This window comes from Crocodylus porosus, unplaced genomic scaffold (genome assembly GCF_001723895.1).
Source record: "Crocodylus porosus isolate Cpor-Errol unplaced genomic scaffold, CroPor_comp1, whole genome shotgun sequence".
Classification (NCBI taxonomy): Eukaryota; Metazoa; Chordata; order Crocodylia; family Crocodylidae; genus Crocodylus; species Crocodylus porosus.
This window is the reverse complement of record NW_017728943.1, coordinates 29501900-29518032: the sequence shown is the minus strand read 5'-3', so window position 1 is coordinate 29518032 and position 16133 is coordinate 29501900. Positions and strand designations below refer to the sequence as shown.

At 40.6% G+C, this 16133-nt stretch overlaps 1 protein-coding gene across 2 annotated transcripts in view; it reads left to right on the top strand.

Annotated features, from left to right (window-relative positions):
- PAK5 (p21 (RAC1) activated kinase 5) overlaps window positions 1-16133 on the top strand; it is a 256401-nt gene that overhangs the window by 226759 nt on the left and 13509 nt on the right. For both annotated transcript variants that reach the window (XM_019549101.1, XM_019549100.1), the window contains exons 4-6: window positions 7489-7980; window positions 11318-11451; window positions 15819-15945. In XM_019549101.1, the coding sequence (XP_019404646.1) occupies window positions 7489-7980; window positions 11318-11451; window positions 15819-15945 (753 nt within the window). The remainder of the gene's footprint in view (window positions 1-7488; window positions 7981-11317; window positions 11452-15818; window positions 15946-16133) is intronic.

Genomic DNA, 16133 nt, shown 5'->3' with positions numbered 1-16133 from the left:
AGCTACCCCAGCTGGGGTATCGGTGGGAGCCCAGTTGGGCCCATAAGGCAAGACAGCCACTTTCTACTCTCTCTTCTGGTCATTCAGCATCCAGCAGTTCCATGTTGGCTGCTCCTTGCTGCTGAGTGGCCAGAGCTGGGGTGGGCAGGGAAAGAGGGAGGAAATGGAGCCCCCTAGCCTCAGGGACCTGACCCAGCTGTGGGGAGCCACTGCTTGCTTCCCTCCCACCAGATCTGGCCATTCAGCAACTGGAAGCTCATTCTCCTTCCCCCTGACAACCCAGGTGCCCAGCCCTGCCCTGCTCCCCATGCAAAAATTTAACCCTGGAGGTTCCCTTAGGTGCTCTGCTTTTAAGCATGTTAATGTAATACCTGATTCAATCAAGGTTAATTGTTCATGTGTTCAGCCATTTTAAAAGTGCTCTGCAGCTGTGCACATGTCTTGTGAACCCAGAATTCATTCCTGCCTGTGGCAGGGTGTCAGGCTAGATGATCTGTTCAGGTCCCTCCTGACCATAGCTACTATGAAACTATGTGTTATGACATGCCTGCAGAGCATTTTCAGGGGCTAGATCACTCAAAAAAGTCATTTCTCTCTGCACTCGTAGTCTAACATACACTTTCATGTGTGTAATTAGGCAGTTTGGCCTAAGAGTATACACAGAAGTGAAGCCAAGCATGGTATTAATTACTTTACAGTAGAACCACAAGGATCTAGCTGAGATCAGAGCCTCTATTTTTTGGCCAGAATAGATACACATAGTGAGGGCCCCTCCTCAGAGACATTGCAATCTAAACAAACAAATAGTGGGAGGGAGAGAGAAGTATGGGAAGAGGAAGCGACTTGTTTCAGGTCAAACTGCAGGTCAGAACTAAGGTTTCTTAACTGCTAGGCCATTGTCCCATCTGCTGGGTCAGTGTCTTTCATTTTGCATGTTATAATGATTATGATGTAGCAACATACCTGTCCATAGCATAGATCTCAGGGATGGATGAATTTGTGTGTGTGTATTGCGGGACATCACAATGAGGCCTGATTTTTGGCGGGCAGAGTTATTTCTGAACATGTGGCCCTTCTAAGGTATCTCAAGTCAGACACTCAAAAACCATTGCAACCAAAAATACCATTCTATGTCCAATGTAGGCAGAGCTGTAATATATTAAAAAAACAAAATTCAATGTGAGACCTAACACGATGAAGGTAATAATACAGATTCTTGCTAATATATGAAAGAAGAGAATAGATTTTGCAAAATCTGTGTGCGAAACCCCCCTCCCTCCTCCACTTTGGTATGATTTCTAAAGTTCTAGGAGACAGCCGTGGGGAGACTCTCTGTCCTTTAGATTATTTAAAATAATATTTAAATTATTTTTGAGTAAAGGGTGGAACGCCAAATCCACTAATAATTACAAGATTCCATGTTGGTTGATCTTGCAGTGTTTTACTGTGTTAAACAGGGTTGTAGATAGCAATATATTTTAAGAAAATCAAAGTAATGTGGGCACTTTGAAAAATATGCCGTTAAAATTCAGTAACAACTTTTATAGAAAAGCGTCTCCATGCGAGATTCATTGTTAGCTGTATCTTTCCTTAGAACATTGAAAAGACTCCTACAGTCTTGGCACATTGAAACTTGATGATTCACTGTTATGTGCAGCAGTTACAATTCCCAAACCCATCAGCAACTCCAGAACAGAACAGCAGTTCCTTGTCTTGCATGATTGCTAGAGAATCTTCTTTTCAAAGAGGCATTAGTAAGATAATGGTTCATTAAATGAGTTTACCAAATGAGAATCAGGTCTCGAATCAGATATATTACAAATGAGATTGCCTTTAAAGTATAATTAAAATGTGAGGTAGGGGGAGTAAACATTGAAAAAAGTCTGCAGGCATAAATGTATGGCTTTAAAAATAATTTCAACAAAGTTATTCATTATGGCTGATAAGTCTGAAATGTGGATTTAGTTCAGCATTACTTGCATCTGTTTTGTCAGATACAGTAAATTCATCCCAGTGTAATCCTCATAAATTCACTGGCATTGGACCAGGAATATATTTAGTCCTTAAAAGTGGATCTTTACACACAGATGGTATCTCCTTAACTTCCCTGGCACATAGGAATTGTCATATGGGGCAGCTGATCCATCCTGAAGGTATCATGTCTCCAATGGTGGACAGTATCACCTGATCCAGGGAAAGAAACCCTGCAGTGGAATAAACTTAGGGGATCAAGTATTTCTTGAAACAACTCTTTTGGGACGCTTAGGTTATGTCCAGACAAGCACAGCCATGTGGGATCTTCAGTTATTCTCTGTGCTGCAAGGAAGCAGTGCAGAGGTTTTTTTGACCCCTTGATATCCAGGGGTCAAAGAAAACCCATGGAGAAAAAAAAGCAGACATGCGGGCAGCATGTGCCGCTCAAAAGCAGAGCTGGGCCAGCCAGAGCCCTCCTGCGGCTGCCGGCTAGGCTCTGCGCAGCAGAATCACCACTGCTGCAGTCCTGGGAGGCTCCCAGGACCCCGGGTAAGGCTGCTGGCCCAGCCCCTCCTACTGCCCCGGGGGTAACTTGCCATACACCAGGGCACACGTAGCACAGGCATTCCCTGCTAGTTGTCACTGGGGAATGAAACCCTATGAAATCTAAGGGGCTGGACTCGATCTTTTGAGGTCCCTTCCAGCCCTAATGTCTATGAAATCTATGAAACGTCCACCTTACTTGTGGACATGGCTGTAGAAGTCAGCTGAGAGTAGCCTCTCTTCTTTTGTGCTCTGGGAGGAGCTGTTGTAAGAAACACTCCTAAACGGTGTCAAGAAATTACTTTCTCCAGATCCTATCTTGGTGACATATTGGGCCATTAAAATAACAGGTATTTGAAGTCAGCCATTTACAAATGTAATTGCCTCTTTGATCTTCCTCAGCATTATGCACGTGTTCGCATTACTCCGATCTAGAGGCCAGCAGTATTACCAACTTGTAGTGTATTTGTAATCTCATGACTTGGCATTTTTATTCATTCATTCCAAATACTGTGCGGGTCCTTTCCATGCATAATTTGTATCTCATTAAGTTCAATTAAATCTCAGTATTTCCAACCCATTCTAAAGTAATTAGATCTTCCTCTGTAGTGTATGCTCTGGTTATTCCATTCTGCCATGTTCCAGAAATGTGTGTATCTTCTCCTCTGTTCCTTCCTCCCTGATACAGGGTTATGTTTGTTATCCCTAGCAGAAGTCTTTGCTTTGAATGCCACTGACACATTTTGTTTTTCCAGTTCCTGGTTTAAATCATTCTGCAACACTTTTCAGGTGTGCATCTGGAGAAGGGGAAGCCCATATATAAACTGTGGCTTTCTCTTCCTTTGCCTGGTTTTTCACAAAAGTAATCTCCACTTTTCTATATCATCTTCCCCTTTGCATATGGAAACTTTCATATAACTTCTCCTGAGCTGCCACTTCAGGTGGGACTGGAAGCATTTCAGAGGTCTGTATTGGAGAAGCTCTAGAGATGAGTCTGTTTTCCTAGTGAACTCAATTTAGCCTGGAGGACCTGTTTCCTTCACTTCTGTCTGTCACCAGTAGAGAGATGTATCAGAATCCCAGACATCATGTCAGTACTTGTTAGGAATCTATCTAGATGTCCTCTGAGGACCGACAACTTCACTTCACATTGCACCCAATGGTTCTCAGCTACCACTTACCCAGCTGTTGTTCATTTGAACAATGAAATCCCTTATCATCAGGCCCTGTAATTTAATATAGCATCCTTATCTTCTGGTGGCAATTCCTTGCTATATCAACCTTGATCAACCTAATCTATCTCTTCTGGAAGATGGGTTATATCTTAAAGGATTCTCCCCTGCAGTCCACCTGGGTCCTTCCTTGCCCATCACATCACCAGATTTTTCAGCGGGAGGATTGAGTAATCTGTGACAGATGTGTTCTACAATGCCCCTTCTTGCTGTTTCAGCAGGAGGATAAAGGATCTGCCCCCACATATTGCATCATAGGAGCAGGGCCTTGCTTTGCCTAATGAATAAGCAGTTGTTGTTTCTGAATAGCATTTCATATATCTTTATGGTCTAGCAATACATGATTTGCATTATTGTACCAGTGCAGAAAGTAAAGTGAGTTTAAGCACCTTGCAAAATCCACTTCTTTACAGATAAAAGCCTGAATGCTGACGTTATCACATGCACATTTGAGTAATAATGTGAGTCAGTGAACCAACCCGCACAACAGCAGAAGTGTATTCCATTTCACTGCAGTGCTTTGATAGATTTTGTGTCAAAACGTAATCTGTGCTGTTTGACCTGATCTTGACTAAGGCCTCGATTGTTTTTTCTTCCCCCTTCGTCTGTAAAGTGTTTCCCCAGAGAAGTTAATTGAATGCAATAATTTAAATAGAAGTATTTGTGAAAGAGTATCTATCTGAATTTGCAGTAATCTGAAGAACTGTGTTGAGATAATATTAATAAGGAGAGATTTGCTGGTGTCAGGGCTTTATCTTATATTTTTGTAAAATTTTCTGGCATTCAAAATGTGGATTGGATTGGATTGGATTGTAAGCCCAGTTACGAAATGCTAGTTTTGAAGAACTTAAAAATGTGTCAGCAAGAGTGCCATATTTTTCATTTGATTTTTTGGACCTACTCATTTTCATTTGTAAATATTTAAAAACATACCAATAGCCATAAGTTTAAATTTCAGATCAGCAACCTGCATGTCCTGTATAACTGTTCTGGACTCCGCTACTGTATGCTTTCTTATGTTAGAGTAGATTGACAACAGCAAAATCCCTTGTGGACTTCAAGGTATAGCTACCCCCTTCCCAGGTTTGTAAAGCTCTGCTTGCTGGTTTAAGTGAAATCATTGCCATCATTATTCCTGTCTTTTACTCATATAAAATGAGTCTCTTCAGGAACTAACTACTACTGTAAGTATGATGCTGTTTTGTGTCAGAAGCATGCTGCATGTAATGGGTTGATAGCCAGCCTTGCATAGGGCTCTGAAGAGCCATGACAAAGAATAAGAATCCCATTTCATATGGCAAAGAGGAATATTAAAGCAGCTGTTCAAGAGCATGCAAAACCTTCTCCTAAAACTGCCCATGACATGGGCAAGCCTGTGTTATACATGACGTTGCAAAATACTGATGTGATTTTGCACTTTGAGATTGTTTTCCTCCCACTAGGGAACCTCAGCGACAAGCTCCTTCTCATTGTGCAGCAGGCTACAGTGATAAATTGATGCTGCGGCAGATTTTTTTTTTGCAGTCTTAGCATAAAATGGTCAAATGATGTTCCACTGCAGAATTCAATTTCACAGTTCAGTTGGGTCCTTGATTACACTGCCAAATTCAGATTAATGTGCATTTAACTAACATGGATCAGGGGACTCCTGGCAGAGAGCCAGCAGTAATAGTAGCAACCAAGAGCTGTGTAGAGTTTTATGCCCTGTCCACCTCTGTGCAGAGCCAGTGAAATTGATTGATTAAATGAATTCATTGTTATAATTATTTGTAATTGTGCTACATCATGAGCCTGTGTCTAGCCACCCCAGCCCCTCTCAGAGAGGTTACACACATTGTCATGAGCTATTTTTGCTGTGTAATAAACTGTGAATTATTTGCTTTCAGAATTGGCTGGAATTGTTTTTTTGCCCTCTCCCATACTTTTGGGGGTTTGAATGTAGACAGAGATGATAAAGCTTTTATTCACAAGGTAAAGTACCCATTTACTTTAGAAGCTTGGAAATGCTAAAAAAGGAACCTATAAATGGAAGTAGGGTTTGTCTTATTAGCTGTTTCTCCATCAAAAAGAAATAATGCTTGCACTTCTTTAAAGCCTCCTATTGAGATAGTTTCCTCTTAGATTGTCTCTGATTTCAAAAGAAAATTAGTGACTTTGTGACCCTACAGTTAAGTAGTTTGTCATGTTGGAAAATGATTTAAGAATGACAAATTAAATTAGACTTCTCATTATGTCTTGCTTGAAGATAGTCCCTTTGAAGACTGTGAAGATCATATCCCCATATCAAATAGGATATTTGCTCACCTCATCACAATTGTTTTTCACCTCCTTGGGGCAAAATCTTAGCCTGAACTTCTATGGTTTCTGTTTATTGTTTATTTCATCTATTACAGCAGTCACCCTTTCTACTTACATTAATGTTATTGGTAAGAATTATGATGGTTCTGTGTCATCTTGTAGGAATTATGGGAAGACCCCTACAGCACTATATTGTGAGTACCATGAATGTAAAAAGAATGCAACATTGCCATTTTAAGCCATAAATACTCTATTAGTGCTATTATAGGAAAATTGAACTAGGTCTCCAGTGCAGTGCTCCAGCTACACAGAGAGTAGCAGCCAACAATGGGACAGAGTGGTCCAACTTGTCCTACATGTGAATGGGATCTTCCCATATGAAAGTGTCTGCCTATGCTGTCAGTCTCCCCTCCCCCCACTTCAAATACTGAGATCCTTTGACCACAGTGTCATATGGCACCACCCAGTTGGCAAGAGCTTACCATCCACACCACTGGAGAGGAACCAGCCTTCTAGCTTCCATCCAGCCAAGTCTGTGATATGGGAAGCAAACAGTGAATAGACAAGTAACCAGTTGCTGAAATTTAGGATTACAGTCTAGTTCCCATTATTTGCAAGACTTGACCAGTTTCTTGTATACTGCGAATGGCTTCCTCTGTACAGGAGTTTACCTCATCTCTTAATAGTTGCAGTACAGGAAGACTGGTATTTAGCCTGGCAGTAAGGCTGGCAATGTATCAGAGATCACCTGGGTAAGGGATATTATATATAACAACTACACACAAAAATAAATTTATATTTAATTCCTCTTGCTTTATGCTTCTAATGTAAGGGAGGTACTGTTCAATACTTCTTTCCAGCTGCTATTGAAAATCCAGGGGCTAGAGACCATCTGAAGAGGTAAGAGCTGGAGTTAATTCAGGGAGATAAATAGAAGATCAAGCAATTAAATTATTACAGGAAGTGCTAGGTAGTAAAGGGTTCATTTTCATCTCCCAAAAGTTAGCAAAATCATTTCTCCCAGCAATAATAACAGTAAAGCCATGAACCAGGGTATAAGCAGATTGACAGTATTCCACCAAAACCTAAAGTACATAATGGAGAATGCTACAGGGATGATGGATCTTTACTTAGTGTCTCTCCAGCTCCCATCTTTGCTCCATCAGTGACTCGGAGAAAGAACCATGTTGAAAACCAAACAGTAGGGAATGACATTGTAGTCTGAATGGTAAAAACTTTTTTCTTTAGCCAAGTGGCCACAAACAGAGGAAGTTAGAAATACCCAATCAAAAGTAAGAGGCTGCTGTGGAGTCATCTGTACTGTCCAAGGAACTGACATCTGACTTGATGGATAGCATAAGATTTAATGCACTCTTCATATCATTGGCAGCAGATCTGGATGGACTGCAGCATTTTAACAAACCTATTTTCACTTTTTCAGGTGGATTATAATCGCGCACAGATGGTAGTTAGCCCACCACTATCTGGATCAGATACCTATCCCAGGGGTCCAACAAAGCTACCTCAAAATCAGAGCAAAGTTAGTTATACGAGCCCTGGCTACCAATACCCTTCAGTCTACCACAAAGCTGTTCATTATCACCAGCCTTCATTCCAGTCAAGCTCCCATTATATCTCCACGGCTTCTTACCCAAGCTCCCCAAGCATCACGTCAAGTACTTATCCACCACCCAGCTGGGTTTCATCATCAGATCAGCAACCCTCTAGGGTGTCTCATGAACAGTTCAGAGCTGCCCTGCAGCTAGTTGTCAGCCCTGGTGACCCTAGGGAATACTTGGACAACTTTATCAAAATAGGAGAAGGTTCCACTGGAATTGTTTGCATTGCTACTGAGAAGCACACAGGAAAACAAGTTGCAGTGAAGAAAATGGATCTCAGGAAACAGCAGAGAAGGGAACTACTCTTCAATGAGGTAAATCATTTTGGGTGGGGATGCAAGTTTATGGGTTACGGATCACAAACAGAAACAAAATGGCTACCTACATGGGCTCAACATAGAGCAGCAGCCTTCCAAGATAGGGGCTGTGAGCTCAATTTGCATTTGTGGTGAGTGAACATTTTCAGTGTATAGAAATTCGGACTAAATGAGCTAATAGTCCCATCTGGCCTCTAGACATATGAATTTATGAAAATTCCTTCAATAATCAAATGCAAAATCAATCAGTTGAGTCACAGAGGACATTAAAGCTGAGCAGGCTTTGGCCCAGTGAGTAGTAGAATTGAACCAAGAGCTTCCCATCATGGTGGGCTTTGTGGTATCTATGCCTGTTGGTGGGTCTTGTTCATCCCAATACAAGGGCTAAATCATTTCCCTGGGAATGTGGAAGGCCCCAAAAGTCTCACCTTGTGAGAGTAGAGCATGTAATTAAGACAGGAAAGAGAACACATGCAAAAGGACTCTGTCTGCCATCTACAACACTAGACTGTACTTTCTTAAGCTTGGAGAGTGGGAAAGGAAGAGGTGGGCATTTGCTCTGTACTCAAAGTAGATCCACTGGCTCAAGAGACTGTCAGGAGATACCTCTCTATACTTCAGAGCATCTCCTTCCAAGCTCTGTAGTAGTGGCCATAGAGAAATTTGCATCCACTGTTGCAGGCAGAGGCTGAGAATCCCAAGAAAATTTGCCTGAGTACTTGGGCTGCTCAGTCAGCTTATGATCTACATGAATATGTAGCCTTAATTTCCAAGTGAGTTTACCCAAAGACTGATTTCACTGGTGGTGTTGACTGAGGAAGTTTCACAGTTCCTTTATTTGCAACAGTGCAATAGGAATATTATGCTGGTGTAACTTGCTGTCTCACGAAGCTGAAATCTTTTGTGTACTGTAGCCTTTATATTCGGGTACCTCCCACTGAAGTCAGCAGGAATTTCACAAAGACGATGTGCAATCCACATAAAATGTAAGCATGAGGGAGTTTTAGACCTCCTATCCAACTGAAATGGTAATGAAATATATTTAAAGGGCAAGATATGGGCACTGCAAGGAAATGATTAGTCAGAGACATAGAAACAGGCATCCCACAACAAATTTTAAAGGAAAAAATAATATAGAGCTGTAAATGGTTTGAAGTTCTATAAGAGGCTGGCACAGTACCTCATCCATGTGTCCCCATTAAAAATCAGTCCATATCCTGTGATGTTTTAGATGCCATGGTAATAGGTCCCTTAGAAATTTGACAAGTAATATAAACCAGATCCTGCAGATCTCATGCATTTGTGACTCCCATTGACTTCAAGGAGTTGCATGTGTGCCCTGGCCTTCTCTAACTAAAGTGAATAAGATGCTTTTAACATGTATAAAATAAGCCATCTTGCCTTAAATGGGTCATAGAACCTAGTTTTTAATAAACGAAGATGGGTGTCCATTCTACTAGTGCACATTGGATTTACTACTATAATAGGCCTCATGGGCTGCATCCACACATGGTGTGGACATTTGGTTTCCTGGGGACAGCAGGGAGCGGCACACCTTGCACCACAGTTACTTGTCCCAGGGGGGTGCCCGTGCCCCATGCACTCTGGCACATGACAAGTTACCCTAGTAGTAGTAGGGGAGGCTGGAGCCAGCACTGTGCTATCCTATCACTTGGATCTTGGCTGGCAGCTGCAGCGTAGCTCCAGGTGACCTGGATCCACTTTTGAGTGGCATGCACTGCCCCATGTGTGCTGCTCCTTTTTTTTTTTCTCAACAGGTTTTTTTCACCCCTGGATATCCAGGATTCAGAAAAACCCTCCATGCTGCTCCCTTGCAGCTCAGAGAACACCTGAACGTGGGGCATGTGGCACCGCAGACATGTCTGTGGTGCCGCATACTGCACGGCCACGCTCCTCTGGATGCAGTCATGATGTTAACTGTGTCAATGCTATTTCTCATTTACAGTAACTATTTGGCATTTTATAAGTGTAGCTCTAATCATCATTTCGATTAGTTTTCCAGTAAAGCATACAAGTTTGATCAAAGGCTGAAAGAAATCCAATCTAACCTTCTTCAGAAAAGTTTTAAACTTGTAAACAATTAACAACAAAATGCAGAAATAAGTCACCAGGTGAAGTATTCCTTTTTCAGAGCTGGTATCAGAATTGTTTATGTACAGTCACAAGACTCCTTATTAGCTACTAGAATCCTGGTTTCCCACGAGAGACAACCCAACTCATTGTGGAGTTTTTAAGAGCAGCTGAATAGGTAAGGTTAAGATGGGCAGTGAGACCAAGATTTGGGGCTATATCCTCCACTGGGTTAGTGGAAGGAATATAGAGGGGTCCAGCTACAGGTCCTCTTTTGCCATCCAGTTGTGGTGCAAAGTAGAGCTGCTAAAGTGTATCTTTAACTTGTTCTGTCTGTGTAAAGACTTAAGTTGACCTTACATTAGTGGAAGATTAGTGGCATGAAGCTGATATGAGAGAGATGGATAAAATCTTGACTTATCTCCCACATAGAGTAGATATAGACAATGTAATCCCTTATCCAAGAGTAGTATGGAAACTGGAAGGAGATTGTGGTTTTTGGGTCTAGCACAATCTCCCTTCAGCTTCCATACTCAGATAGCAAACATCACTGTTTGGCCACTAACTGGCATAACATAACCTCTTGTCACCCTAATTCAGTCAAGGGTGCATCCATTTCCCACTTTGTTCTGCTCCATCCTATCCAGCTGAGCCAGAAGAGGCATACATAGCAGTTTTGAGGCACCTGCTGTTCTACCTGGCTTGGTACCTATGATGCGGGAAGCAGCACAGTCGTATAAAGTGGAAGTGGGTGGGGAACACAGGCAGGGGGGTCACAGGCAAGCCATACATCATTACTTAACTTCTGAATTCTCTGCACAATGATATTCGCTAAACCATGAAGGAAGGCTTTGATTGATTGACTGACTTATTAAGTTGATAAGATCTCTGCTGTACTGAATAGAAAAGCAACAAGCAAAGAAAGCAATGAAATAAGCATTTCTAGCTTTATATCCAAAAGAAAAGCTATTATCTACCAATGTAATTTAGAAGTTAAACATCTTCCCTCACTCTTCATTTATTTCCCACAAGCATAGTTTTTATGAAAATATATTGTTTCAGTTATATAAGTGAGCATACCTTTATAGTAATGGTGTTACTCACAATATAGTATTTATTGAGGGTAAAAGTTAAAAAGAGAAGAAAAAGTAAAAGAAGAATCAAATGTTTCAAGCAATGTGATACTTCTGGTCACTTACCTGCAGTGGGTTTTTGCTTTGTTTGTTTGTTTGTTTTTGCATAGGTTGTTATAATGAGGGATTACCATCATGAAAATGTGGTTGATATGTACAACAGTTACCTTGTTGGTGATGAGCTGTGGGTTGTGATGGAGTTTCTAGAAGGTGGAGCTTTGACAGACATTGTGACTCACACAAGGTATGTTTGGTTAGCTTTACCTGATCATTATTTCATTGTACTTATAGCACAATATGGTAACTAAAACCTGTGCTTGAACTGGAGCAAGATGGCTTTTTGCTCTCACTTCATGGCACTGCTGGTTGGAAAAAAGACTGCAAGAGGTGCAGGGAAGCTGACTGCGATTCTGAAATCTGTCCCTCACTATAGACACTGGATGACTGTGTGAAAAATGATGAGTAGTTTTAACATAATTTGGTGTTTTCAACATGCAGGCCTATGAAGTATATCATTTTTTTGCAGCTGACAAAATGCAAAAACTCTGAAAACCTTACTGGAAATTAATCTTTTTAAAAATTCTCCCTGTAATCAAAGGCAGTTTTTTAAACCAATTATATTTGAAAATGCCCAGCTATGCTCATTACACAGTAAATCCATTCTTCTGTCTTTCTATTGTTCAGATATCTTTCAGGATGAATGGAAAGACCTATACCAACCACTCAGAACAGAGTTTAGGGTCCTGTGTTTTCTCCTGCAGCAATGGTATAGCATAGCATTTCAGCAAACCAGAATCATTATACTTCTTGAACAGCAATGAGTGATGTCTCGTCAGTCATGCTAAGGGAAAGATTGAAATGTTACCTTACATTTTAGCAGACAGGTAATGGAGGGGATGATTGTAGCATTTATATAAGTTCACATTTTGTTAGGATCAAATTCAGTTCATTTCCCCTGGTTCTTGTGTACCTGTCTCGTCCACACTTTTACTGCTGCATTGGCTCTACTTGAGTGAAATCCTGGCTTCATCGAAACCAGGGACAAAACTATCATTGACATTGGTAGTGCTAAAATTTTTCCTCAGAGGCAGAGCAATGTGAGGGAAGGCAGGAGGTGTTTGTGTACCACTTGAACAATGGTGAGAGAAGCTATTATGCCTGAATCATTCAGAAGTAATGCCTTCAGCAGTGCTAGGGAAGCATCTACTCCTTGTCAGTGTGCTCTTACACGAGTTGTGTTTTCCCTGACAACACCCAATATCTTGTTTGTTAAATTTCAACTGGCATTAATATCTCTTTCTCCCACATATATCTTGCTTCATGGAGTGCTGCCTACATTTAGGCTACCTACTGCTTGCGCAAACTGAGAAGGAAATTGCTCCCTGAACCTCTTACTCCACAATGCACCTGTGTTGGAACAACCGTGTTTTGTTCTTTAATCTATATCGCCTACCTCTCCTAATTCAACTCTAATGCAGAGTGGCTCATAGGAATTGTCCAGCTGGATCAGAGCATGTTTCCATTGTGTTCTTCACCCCATGAAACTGATAATGTGGTAGCAAACCCTGAATGTTATCATCTAACTGCCAAAAGAAAATGAAACAGATGAAATTATAGTTTCTCACTGTTGGAAATTCCTTCTCCAGACACAGCAAGGCAGGGCCTTAGCTATAAACAAAAGTTGCAGCCATTTAGCTGCACCAGTATACTTAAAGGACTACAATGTTTTCTTGCATGGAAATAGTTGTATTAATATAAATGCACTTATCTTGGTACAGCCTCTTCCATTCAAGAAGGGAAATAAATGCATTTGGAAGAGTCTGCTGGTACAGCTGCCCAACCCCTTGACTGAGAGGCACTTTCTTTCAATAAAAGAGTTTTTTTTCTGATGTAGGTTTACTAGTTCTTTGAGTAAAATAAGCTACACCAGGTACTTTGATGTGCTAGTTTGAATTATGCTTTTCTTTCATACTGACAGTCAACATAGCTTTGCTGGCCAAACAAGGGTTAAACCTAAAATATACTAGTGTAAGCATCTTTATATCAGTATATGTGGTCACACTAGGGGTTATATGATAATTTTAGTAAGAATAGATGCAGTTTAATCAGTAAATAAACTGGATGCACATAGGTCTCACCCTGTCTTCCAGCTTCCCTTCTGGGTAGATTTACATCATGATTTTTCCCTCTTTGCCACCCATTTTTATCCCAGCATCCACTCAGAAAAGTAGCCAGGGAAGGTATATTCTTCATTTAACCAGGAAAAATACTTTCTTTTTGAATCAAAAGTCATCATCTAACACATCTGTGTGTGAAAAATTTATCTAAACAGAAAGAAAAGACTCCCACTTTCTCAAGAACACCCATTCATACATGGAAGTTTGTCATCTGGCAATTTATTGACAAGATCAGGTCACAGTTAAAACAGAAGTTGTAAAATACATCCCCAGTTTTTAAGTCCTGTGTTAACTGATAAGCAAAAATAAATCACAGCATTGTAAGTTATTTGTTAACTAGTGTGACCCAACACACCATAATCACTACGTCAGATATTTTAGACGAAGAGTTTTTAATGGCAAAGAGATGATCACTCTCTCTCTTCTGTATGGAATCAGATATCAACTTCCAAATCCATGAGTCTGGTATTACTGGCTCAATATACGGGTTCTATCTACCCTGTCTGGGCATTTGTAAAGATTGGAGCTGTTTGTTGGACACCACTTCACACAGGAGGTTGTCCATATTGTGAAGTGTTGTTTTGAAGTGTCCATATCCAGATCTCAGTCTGTTCAGCTTGACCCACACTTTTCTGTCAAGGTTGTACCCAACAAGGAACTCAATTGGTGTTGGTATAAAATGCTGTAGAAATAGATCTGACCTTTCCCAGTGGTCAGCCCACTCCATTGCTGCCCATATGTTTGGTTTAGTATCCCCAATCTCTTGGAGGAGCTTGTGGGCTTAATGTATAAATTGTTTATGACTTTTGAGCCTCTTAAGCCTCTATCACTAAAGACTACTTAAGAGCTGTCATAATTTTTATTCACCAAAATCATTCCTTAATCTTCTTTTTGAACATGTTATGACCTTCCTTCAAATATTTTCCTGAAATATTGCAAAATTTGCATAGCAGAGTTAAAGCAGAAATCGCCTTGGACTTTTTTAATGTTAATGTAATAGAGAAAGTTTGGGCTGGCCTGACAGAATAAGTGCCTTTTACTGGCTCGACTAGAAGGCAAGGTGAGTAGTAATTCAGAACTGAAATATGGATTGTTTTTCACATCTCTCATTGAATGACCGCTACAGGATGTTCAGTGAATGAAGGCTGCTGTGATTTAGCACACGACAGAATGCCTTACAGCTCATTAACTCCCTCCCATTTCATTGCCAGAACCACAGTATAATGATGCGACAGACTTATTTTTCCAGAAGTATTTATTTTTTTATAAATGATGACTAGATAACTATATCTTACCATCTCTTTTATGGGGTGCTTTTGAAATTCATTTTTAATGTTTCTTTGTATTATACGTAATAGCAAAGGAAATAGTTTTGAAGGATTACACATAGGGCATGAATCCACAAATTTCCTCTGAAATTCAAGTATCATTTCCCTTCCTCATTTCTTTCATGATTTCTTTCCCACAGTGCTTTCTCCTTCTTGGCATCTAGTGAACTCACATTAGATGACTCTTCAGAGTCAGAAATTGGCTAACCGTAACACGTTACATTGTATTATTCATTGGGTGTAATTAATGCTGTTCATGTACTAATCAAAACCTGGTTCTCAAAACTTTTCCTCACACATGACCTTTGCAGAAGGATACCCACTCCATTATCTAAAGAAATAAAAGTGCAAATATGCCCTGGAAAAGAACTATCAAAATGGCCTCATGGTGTTCCAGATTTGTCATGAGTTCAATTTACAAGTAAAAGACTCTGTGCCCTGCTAACTCAGCCTGAGATCTGAGAGTCGAACTATTTCTTACCACACATTATCACCAGTAATAAATGTTCTGTTGGTCAGACTGTGCCCTCAATTACACTTGTGCAACCCCATTAATTTGATGTCCTGCAATAAGCACTCAGTGATACTTCTGCAACCTTTTTGTCTTAAAAGCATATACCACAAGTTCCAATCAGGTGAAGCTGTCTGGAATTCAGTAAACACTTCTGTTGAAGATGCACAAGAAAGAATAGAATCCAGATTACTTTTTTATCCATGTTGCAAACAGAGATAAAAGCATATATTATACTGAAGTCCAGGGATATCACATTGACAGGGCACAGGGCAGAGTTCTATTGAGCAAAAGCATGATACTTTTACACAGTTTCTTTTTAAATAAGAACTACACCTTAAAGGCATGGGGAAGACCTGGCAAGGAGAACAGGTTGAACAGCACTAAGAAGAATGAGAAGTTCCTAGGGAGAAACATATGAACCCTTTTCCTCAGAATGACTTGATTACTCTCTATTAATTTCCATGTAATGATTTAGATGGGCCTGTCTCATGTCCTACTTAGGATCAAACCTATTGTCTTTATCTGTTCCTTCAGTGTCTTATTCTTGCCTTAAGTTGATGTTTACTCTCACCACTGGTCACCTTATTTTTAGGATGAATGAAGAGCAGATAGCTACAGTTTGTTTATCTGTACTGAAAGCGCTGTCCTACCTGCATAATCAAGGCGTTATTCACCGTGATATCAAAAGTGACTCCATACTTCTTACAAGCGACGGAAGGGTGAGTGCCTAGCATTTCTCCTTGTACTTCATCTCTGACTGGGAGGATCATAATAGACCGGGAAAGTGACAATACAGACAGTGAAACCATTGTGTCAATCAGTGGTGGCCAACCTGCAACGAGTGGCATTTCACGAGTGGCATGGGTAGCCTCTGCATGTGGCATGCGACAGATCAGAGAGGGAGCAC